This window comes from Ptychodera flava, chromosome 16 (assembly GCF_041260155.1).
Source record: "Ptychodera flava strain L36383 chromosome 16, AS_Pfla_20210202, whole genome shotgun sequence".
NCBI lineage: Eukaryota > Metazoa > Hemichordata > Enteropneusta > Ptychoderidae > Ptychodera > Ptychodera flava.
Window position 1 is genome coordinate 23,341,992 of NC_091943.1, and position 10,158 is coordinate 23,352,149.

General features: G+C 38.4%; 2 protein-coding genes across 3 annotated transcripts in view; one reads left to right on the forward strand and one right to left on the reverse strand.

The window, feature by feature from the left end:
* Window positions 1-2,173, forward strand: part of LOC139114352 (neutrophil cytosol factor 2-like) — a 22,394-nt gene extending 20,221 nt beyond the window's left edge. For both annotated transcript variants that reach the window (XM_070676030.1, XM_070676031.1), the window contains one exon: window positions 172-2,173. In XM_070676030.1, the coding sequence (XP_070532131.1) occupies window positions 172-473 (302 nt within the window). In that variant the 3' untranslated portion in view covers window positions 474-2,173. The remainder of the gene's footprint in view (window positions 1-171) is intronic.
* On the reverse strand, window positions 2,129-10,046 carry LOC139114353 (pseudouridylate synthase TRUB2, mitochondrial-like). Its single transcript, XM_070676032.1, has 6 exons — window positions 9,612-10,046; window positions 8,934-9,134; window positions 8,149-8,292; window positions 5,170-5,242; window positions 4,377-4,516; window positions 2,129-3,406 (listed from the first exon to the last, which is right to left on the reverse strand). Exons 1-6 carry the CDS (start codon window positions 9,730-9,732, stop codon window positions 3,063-3,065), a joined length of 1,023 nt encoding a protein of 340 aa, XP_070532133.1. The 5' UTR covers window positions 9,733-10,046; the 3' UTR covers window positions 2,129-3,062.
* Between the last annotated feature and the right edge of the window lie 112 nt (window positions 10,047-10,158).

Sequence of the window (10,158 nt, forward strand, 5' to 3'; positions counted from 1 at the left end):
AATAAGTGCCAGCACCTCTATTGCCTATCTCTATCCACAGTCCCTCCACCACTGAGGGACTGTGCTCTATCACATTCCTCTAAAAATCTATGCTGCTTTCGATTTTAATTCACCTCCAAAGCATTGCAATGCATACTCGCTATCCTAATAAAAGAGTTTCCTCATTTTCAGTCGATGATGATTGGTACCAAGGTCAACTTCACGGCAAAACAGGACTATTCCCGAAAAACTATGTCAAAGATTTAGACTTGCCACTGCCTTCTCCCATGGACAGTAAGGCGGCACCAAAGCCTGCAGGAAACGCAAGCGGTGTCACTCGGACAGGCAGTAGTGTACGTACAAAGTCAAATCAGTCGCAGAAAAAACCTGCGGAGGAAACGCCCACGTCGTTCGGAGCTCTGATGATGGAGCTGAAAACAGCGGCTCAGAGAAGATCAGTTTACGTTGACGGTGATAAGAATGATAAAGCATGACCTCAACCATATGAGCTTGCCCTTCATCAATCTTGCCCGGTGTTTCAGAGAGACAAGTTTAACCACAGACCCTGGAGCAAGCAGGTCTCAATCTAGGGTCTGTGGCGCAACTTTCCCAAGGAGTACAATGAGACAGGACAATGGCAGTGAGGAAAACAGACAGTGAAGAGACGAAACACTAACAACTCTTGACAGACTTGCTTTGCAACATTGCTTGGCTTTTACCGAAGTGCTGCACGATATGTTTGCATTTCAGATCACATTGATCAGTTAGTCACAAAGTGGCTACGTAATGCTCTCAGTTGTTTACTAGGTGTAAATATTTTAAGTTTCAAAAATGGCAATAGAGTTTAAAGTCTTAAATGAGTGCCAATTTGATATTTCTTGTCTTTCACAGCTTGAATGTATACACATGAAAGATTTTGATGTCTTTATAAAGTAATTGTTGGCTTGAAACATGGAACACAAGATCAAGAAATGTGCAATGTCGTTTGAGATATAGTATTTAAAAATTGAAATCCTGGTGATGAAAATAATTTTCAAAACCACAGCAAACAGTATTAATGGATCTTGAGTTCAACTCTTTTACCCCTATTTGCATATGTAGGGGTCCAACTTGCAATGGAGAACAATAGCATTATACCATACTTTGGTGATGACAGGGTTAACTAGTAAAAATCTTTGTAAAACATGATAGAATTTTGATTTATCTTTGTCAAAACTGTATCAACTGGGGATCACTTGGTTGAAACTCCGAACAATGATGTCAACAGCTACTTACCGGTATTCTCTCTGTGGTCATGTTTTTATCTGGTGTTTGGATTGGTGTCATAGTCCTGAGTGGCAATGTGAGTCTTGTAAACTTAGTCCACCTTATGGTACTATAATACAACAAGATATTTAATGCCCAGGACATAAGCCAGTAAGTCAAAATGGCAAAAAGGGCACATCTACATGTAAGATGTACTGGACCTCACATCTTCAAGGGAATCAATGGTAGAATAATTTTGAAAATTACAATTTTTTTACAAATAAGGAATGTAATTATGTGCAATGTTATGATCAAAAGAGTTCATGAATGGGTGTGAAAGCAAATGTTGTTTTCATGATTTATAAAGTAGACAAACTAAATATTTATTTTTGAATAATAAACAAATACTGATTTCATTTTGTAAAGTTATTTAAATAATGGAAAATAATTTAAAATTGAAATGTCATTTAGTCTATAGTTCATCCAGCATGAAACACTGAGTGCTTATGGAACAAGAGCTGTTTCAGGGTATTCTGTGGACATCATGCCAGATGCGGTTTCCATTCGAAACTGGGCTTTGACGGAAGCTGTATCAAGGGAATTACATGTACGTGTATGTTTGGAGCAGTGAAACATGTTGTCGTAACTACGGCCATTCTGTTTGTCACAGAATTCAAAATATATGCATGGCGGTCAGAGCGCCTGTGATACATACAGGTTATTGCAATAGGGCTGTTGAACTGCGTGTAGAAAGGTTACTGTGGAGAAAATTTTAGTTTTTGAACATCTTATAGTATATTCTATGTTGATGATCAAGAGAGAATTGAGTACAAAGTGTCCAATTTGTGATGTCATGTAACTTTTGTATTTATTTATGTGAAATAATTGAATGGTGAAATTGTGATTCTTTGCATAAAATTTTTAATAAAACTGCATATTCAAAAATGTGGTACATTTTAGCATGCCTTTGAAATTTACCCAGTGTGTACACTTGACCATGAAACATGTGAACAAATCTTCTGAAAAACTCAGAAGCTGACAGACCACAGAAGACAATCCACGTAACTGATAAGCTGCACGTCATTGGAGCTTAAAGCTCAACCATGTAACAAAACACACAGTGATCCAGTTTGCTAGCAGATTTTGACCCAAATGCCAAATCTTTGCAAAATATCCTCGAGGTTCTGAAATGATTTTGGGCAAATAGTCAAACTACATCATCCAAACACCACTCATGAATAGCCCACTGGGCCAATAGAATAAACCATAGAGTTCACAGACATTTTTTTTGACATATGCCAAAATATTTTCCTCTCATCTGCGGAGACACTGCATGTACATAATAAATAGGCTTACAAAAAAAGTCCTCATGCAGATATTTTGTGCCGAAGTTTTGCACTTTATCAAGTGTGTGTGTTCAATTTAAAGACACTGATCTCATACAAACACTCAATACAACTATTATTGTACATTAGCCGGGAAGTTATTCTCATCAGAAAAGTGTTTACTCAGAATGGTCGAATGTTGTAAACGGCATATGTTCAGTGAAATTCTGACTTCAGTTACTAAGTCTAGTGTTCAATCACTTCATCCCTGTTCATCCCTGACAACAGCTCATGTTTCTCTCGTATACCATGGACTCTCTTCTTTCCTAAGGTCTCACTGTGAACTGGAAAACCTGTCACTGAAAACGGTAATAACATTCCAATCTCCAATAGTACTTGATTGAACCAATGCAATAAAATAAAGCCACAACTGCACCGTGCATTGTAAAACAACCCATAAAACATTTCCTACACAGCAGCCATTGTTTAAGTCGCAGCAAGGCAGTGCGGTCTTCAGCTTGCATTATCTCCACTTTCAAGAAATGTAGTCCTTTTTTTCATGATATCCAACTTTGCTTCAGTTTCTTTCAGTTCCTTGAAAACTTCCTCAGGAAGAGTCCTTTTCATCTTGTAATACGGCAAGACTTTCTTCTTCTTGACAAGCGGCTTACAGATTTGGATTGCCTCGGATATGTAATCGAGCTTCCAGTGTTTCTTCAGCAATGCATGTTCAAGGTTAAATGGACCCTGGCTGATTCTCCTGACCTGGGTTGCAACAGCAGCTGATTTCATTTCAAGTCCAATTTCATGCGCCATCTTTCTCAAAAAGGCTCCTTCCTCCTTAACACATTCCATTTCTGGGGAAGTTAGAGGGAGGGAGGGAGGGAGGGAGGGAGAGAGAGATAGAGAGAGAAAGGATATTCATCATTACATGTACATAAACAGTACAGAGTGAAATGTTCCATGCAAAACTCTTCTAAATCAGATTTTATTTGTTGAAAATCAAGAGAATACCAACTTTAGGTGTCATATTTGTATGTAAGGTATAAATCTGTTTTTCTTTAAAACACTCCTAAGAAATCACATAAAGAGCACGTTTGAAGCAGCTATCATGATTGAAACTTGTGAAAAATGATCTTATTCTGCTGAAAATAGAAAATTTGCCTTTTTTTTAGATTTTCTATGCACGGAAGAGTTCAGTACTTTGATTGGTATAGTCTTAACTTCAAGTTCATTACAATGCATAAGTCATACATGTACCTATCTATTCATGTGGATGACAATGGAATAAACCAAACTGTGGAGGTGGAATGGAGAACCCTTTCACTCCTATTTTCAAGTGTGAAGGTCTAGTGACCCCTCTGAAAAGTTAGAATGCACCAAAGTAAAAAAGTTAAGTAGACTTCTCACCATGGCAAGAGTTTGAGATAGTGATCTAATAATACTTTTTAAAGCATATTTAATCATTTTAATGGAAGAAAAGTGTTTTTCATGAAAAAACTGACTAAACTCATGTGCATCTTTTCAATTTTTTATGCATTTCTGGTATGAAATTTCTCTATAACCTAAAAATCTTCTCTTTCTTCTGTGATTTTATGTGTTTTACCTTTAGAAATCCGCCATATTGAAAATATGGCCAGCTGCATGAGACTTTTTGTGACACACTTAGGTGGCAAAAATCGTATTTAAGGTACTGAGAATTGAAAGGGTAAAATCCTTCCTAGCTCTATTGAGATTGGTTTGTAGTACAACCTTGTAAGAGACTACCTAAGTAAAAAATTTCGTAAGAATCAGAAAGATTAATGTAATTGTGTTTAACTAACTTACCGATGGTAAAGTCAGGATTTTCAAAGTGTAAACATTTCATTCTCAGGATGATAGGTGGCAGCTTGTCTAGGGAGGGTCGTAGTAACCCTCGTACTGCCAATTCATAGGCTTCCTGTGACTGCATGTCAACCCCAGAGAACCTGTATGTATAGACAACTTATAGTAGCAGAGGTATTCACATACAGGTATTTCTTGAGGAAAAGTACATGTTCAAGGTTATTACCTTTATAACTTGCTCAACTTTGTTTCCCAGAAACAGATAATTTATGTTACTCATGTTTATATGTTATGAGCAACTGGCCAATCTTTGAAACTCTCTTCTCAGAATACTGAAAGAGACGGTCGTTTTTCTAACTGTTGACTGACAACAATATTTTTTATTATCAAGGCAGAATGCACAATGGGCACAGATATTCAGTCCCTCCAGCCTGTACAATACTTTTCTAATCTACCACTTGTGGGGGCTCATTTCGAGCTCATGGAATTACTCAAGTTTTCACTGACTATATATTTAGTGAAAAATATTCCAAGTGACTCAACTACAGACTTTGTCACAGCCTCTGGTTTGCTACAAAGTTTGCAATCTGTTATCCACATTCATGTGCCCGCAGTGTGGTCTGACTTGTCAAGTCAAAAAGCAAGAAGTACATGAAGCACAACCAGGCTGGCTTATGCCAGCTGGCTGATTGGGGCTGCCTCAGCTCAAATTAAGAGCGGGGAGGGCCAAAGCAAGTGAGAAGCTGTAAGAGAATAAAATCTGACTTAATTCTGCTAGGAATATGGACATACAAACCTGGTCATTGCACTTTGGTGTACTCTCATCATGGCCGCCACCACTCGGTCAATTTTCTCCCTGGTAACATGATCTGTAAAGCAGATGTACATGTAAGCCTTCTTTAATAAATCAAACTCTGTGATGTCGCATATCATAAAAAGATGACTTATAGACTAAATGAGCTGACACTTGAGGGCGCTCTCTCTTTGTGTTCTTGTATGGGGATGACTGTCAGTTCCCGTGAGTGATAAATCTTACAATCTGTTCTGCAATTATAATATAGGGCTCAGCCCTTGGTGTCGCGCCAGGGGTTAAGATTGGCAATGTTATTTGTATTGATTCATGATAAAATGTAATTAATTGTTACTTCATAAACGTTTATATGACAACTATGCCCAGTTTCCCTCTGATGAAAGCAGTTCACGTACGTACACGACGTCAAACCCTGCAGCAGAGCAGGTATAGATTTTCTGTAACGTGTAAAAATTTTGGACAAAAATTGGCAATTTTTACAATGATAACAGCCTATTGCGTTAAACAAGGGACGTATTATGCAATCATTATCATTGCAATGGTAACCGCACTGCCCATCTTCCACTTACAAGCTGAAAACACGGTCCCTCGTGCTGAAAACTACAGCGTTCGCGTTCCGTCTAAAAACTGGCAATTTTTGAATCTAATTATTGAACACAGGGGGCGCTTTTCTAAAATTAAATCCCAGCATTCTTTGCGTATGCCTTCGTTCATATGCACGACAGTTTTCTCCCTTTATCTACATAAACGATATTTTGTATCGGCGACAAGGTGCATAATAACATTTACTGGCTAATAAAAGAGGTATATTTTATAAATGGCATGATAAATAATAGTAATTTGTTTCGTATTTGTTTATTTACGAGTACTCAAAAAAAAAACATGGCGGCGCCCATGAAAGAACGGTACACTTCCGGTTACTCGCATACAGCGTGTTCATTTTTAGCCGGATGCCGGCCAAATTGACTGGCTACTTTCGTATTTTGGCCGGCTACTTTTCAGCACTGTTTCGCTCTCTGGCCCGGAAATTCTGGTTTTGATAACAATATTTTGATTTTTTTGGTGGTCTTGCAAGCAGGAGATAATATTTCAGAAGTGCCGATGTTGGCTATATCATGTAGTCTAGCAATTTACGCGGTGAACTTGTTGCTATCACTGTAGTACCTTGATCAGCGAACGCTATGGCATACTGGGAATCGCTCTCGAGGTCAACCTTGCTTGCCCGATCATAGGCAGAATTATTCCGACGTTCACGTCGGGTATAGCCGATACAATTACGTTATGCCCGCGAATAGCCGACCATTTCTGAGTGAAACCGACTTTTGTTTCGCTCAAACCCGGAAGAGAAAGTCGACGCTTGAGAGCTTTGGTTTTCTGCGTAAGAGTATAGAGTAAGAGGAGGGCCTTGTCTGATGGGTTTGGTAGGTTTTTGATCGAATCTAAAGCGACCAAAAGTTACTGAGTCTTATTTTTCATACTTTGAAACGCCATGTCAACCCATCCGTGGTCAATCACGATGCCAATATTCAAGTCGATCGACATCGCGTTTTGTGGAGGGGCCGTGGTTGTGTGCATCTCTGAAGAGAAAGTCGACGCTTGAAAACTTTGATTTTCTGCGTAAGAGTAGGACTTTGTCTGTTGGTTTTGGGAGGTGTAGATCAAATCTAAATAAACAAAAAATTACTTGGTCTCACTTTTCGTACTTTTCAAACGCTACGTTGATCACAGTGTCAAATTTCAGGTCGACCAATATCGCGTTGTGTGTACTGTCCTACAATTGACTGCCGGTGCTTTGTACACACACGGGCTGGCGTTCGGTGTCGTTAGTTTGAGGTTTTATCAAACATGAACATTGAAATTTATCTCTCTTTTTCAATTATATTCAACCGTCACCAAAAAATCCAAAATCAGCTCGCAGATTCGTTTTATTGTGAAATTAGTACAGTGAATTAAAATCACTGAAAATTGTGTTCCTATAATTCATTGAATTGAATAAACTGTTTGATTTTACTGTATCTTCAATCAAGTTTATTTAAATCAGTAAAAAACTTTGTATAGCCAGGCTGGTCAGGATTCTAGCGGATCATTTTCTGGGTTGTGAAAACCCCTATTCTATGATGCATTTCAAAATGTTTGTTCAAGTCATGAGCTAAGATGATTCTACACAACAGTCTGGTGAAATTTTGCTATTTTCCTTGTCAACTGGATACAGTTGACAGGCCCGAGTGATATCAAATTAATTTTTCTGACGTTTGTAAAAACTGTATCCCTTGAAAACATGTTGTAATTGACAATGATAATGATTATTCTGTATGCTGAAATGGTCTTTAATTATACCGTACAAGAATGCACAAAATTACTCCAAAATGTCTTCAAAATTTAAAAATTTCTTGCCCACAGGGACGGGGGACCCCGTCCCTGAAACCCTCCCCCTGTGTGTATGTTGGAATAGCCTTTTATACACTGTATAAGAATGCATGAAATTGCTCAGAAATGTCTTCAATTTAAAAAATAATACTTGAACACACACACCCCCCCCCACCCCCACCCCCCCGGGGAACCTGGTTGCACACAGAAGCTAACCGCCTACTTTTCTTAATTTTCCGCCTACTTCAAAATTTTTTGAGAACCCTGCGCATAGTACCGGTATATTATAAATATGCGCATGCGTAGTCAGTAAGCCGCTGGCGCGACTATAATGGTACTTGGTAAGACCAAAAAGCTGCTATTACCATTTAGAACTAAAGCTGTATAGGTTTACAACCTGGGACTTTTCTTACCGTCATCTTTTAGAAAAAAACATTCTATTTTTCCTTTCTTGTTTGGTGCTTTTCAGAACACAAGATTCTTTCCTTGTGCAAATGTTTTTGATAGAAAAGTATGTGAATGAACTGTTGTTTTAACCAGGAATGTTTTACTAATAAGAGGAGGAGGCAATAACACTGGGGTAAATAAAATACTCACGATGTGTTGCTTTCTCAATGACTTTACCAGTGTCATCAAAGGTATCTGTTGCTATGCCAAGTCTTCCTTTGATCTCATAGACACTGGGAAATTGAGCTGCATGTAACATACCCAACTTTCTTGTCCCATCCTCTACTGCCATCACTGTGAAAAGAAAACCAAACATCAGATATCAATTATCAAAGTTATCACTTTCCGTTGACAAAAATATGTTATTTGACATGTGACCCATGAAGCTGATAAAGAACATTTCTTTCATCTTTGTTTTTTTTCTAATGGATGATCATAAACAGAAAGCTATCCCACATTGTGACCATGTGAATATTGATGGGAACATCAGGAGTTTCCAAGAGGTTCAAGAGTTCCCAAGAAGTGACTGTTGTTGTGGCATTTCTGTGATGGTGGTCAAGTTGGTCTATTTTTCACATGCCTAAATCGTCCAGAGTGGAATTTTGGGCACAAATGAGAATAACAAATGGACACACCTATACATCTTCAGCTCAACATGGTAATGGCAGTTTTTGGCCTAATGTTACATAATTGTTCTAAAAATTGCATTCTTGGATACAAACTGAAAGGTTTTCCTGGGGGGGGGGGGGGGTTACCAGCTTTGCATACTTCCCTCCCAATAACAACTCTACCACTGATTGATAAAAAATGTTGTCTATGTCCCACGCTACCGGTACAAGAAATCTTCAGTCTGCAATATGTACATTCACACCGTCATCGTAATTAGGCAAATGCTACCTTTAAACTGCAATGTTTTATGGGAACTCAGAACTTACCCATAATCCCTGATGCCATTCTGTCCAGAGGAGTCAACCAACGAATCCCAATGTCCTGGTATCTTGGACCGATGGCCAGAGGGTGATCTGCTAAACTTGGCACTTCAGTCACTGTTAATGCCTTTGTCTCGTCTGTTTGACCAGTATCTCTCAATATCTTCACCATTGTCTTTAAGGGTCTTTGTTTCAGGGAATTCAGATCTGAAAGTAAATGTTAAGAGACATCAATTGCAAAGTTAGAGAAATTTTTTACACTCTAAAATCTAGGGACTGTGAATGCATGTATATTAGCCCAACTCAAAAGCAAAACCTTCAACACTTCAAGATAATTTTCAGGCAATAACAGGATCATACATTACTTACAAGACATTGTCGCTATATCTGAAAAAATGGTCTGCAATAGTAAAACTTCCAAAAACTTTCACATCGAACCAAGACTAATGATCTGTATATGATCATCAAAATTCTGTCCCATAATTAAAAAATAAGCAAAAAATAGGAAAGGTCATTTACCGCTCAATAGTTATAAATGTGGTTATAAATATGTTTGTGAAAGGATGATGATGATGATGATGATTGCGGAGAAATGAGGGTAAATTATGAATGTGATGTTAACTTTTAGCTTTCATTAGGTCATGCATGTAGTTGTCACTGTTGTGTGTATTGAATCTTTCATACCTTTCAGTAAGTTTAGTTGTACCGTTGTCTTAACTTGAAGAGCTGCCATTCCCGGCGGCTTGTATACAGCAAACACACCATTTAGGCCTCTATAGGCCACCTCTGCAAGCTTCGATCGCATGTTGCGGTCCCCGAAACACAAACAAGAGCTGAGGCAGAGGTCGGTCGAGACCGACTTCAAGGTTGAATCAGCCTGCTTCAGTCAGACACTTTCATGCGTATCCCTTGAACAGATGCATGCTTCACTTGATTTCAAAGGCCACTAACAGTGTCCGTGACAAACTGTCCGTTACTAGTATGTCATAGTGTCAATGCTACTTCTTGAATTTTCAAATGAGAGCTCGATATGGAGTGACACGTGTTTTGGAAACCCTCCAAGTTCAGTTGGGTATGTACATGGAGTACTCCGCCGAAGAACTCCCTCAGCCTCTCTTTCAACCCCGGAAGTAGTTTACATATATTTTGAAATTCCATATATAATCTACCAAAACATGATAATAAAACTTACAAATTTATTCGAATATGACGAAAATATGTCTTTAAACCA

Bases quoted from the DNA above. Each gene is read 5' to 3' on its own strand.
- LOC139114353 (XM_070676032.1), bottom strand. From the start codon at position 9,732: ATGCGATCGAAGCTTGCAGAGGTGGCCTATAGAGGCCTAAATGGTGTG. The intron at 9,135-9,611 runs GTATGAAAGATT...ATTTACTTTCAG, and splicing joins ACAACTAAACTTACTGAAAG to ATCTGAATTCCCTGAAACAA. The intron at 8,293-8,933 runs GTAAGTTCTGAG...TTCTTTTCACAG, and splicing joins AATGGCATCAGGGATTATGG to TGATGGCAGTAGAGGATGGG.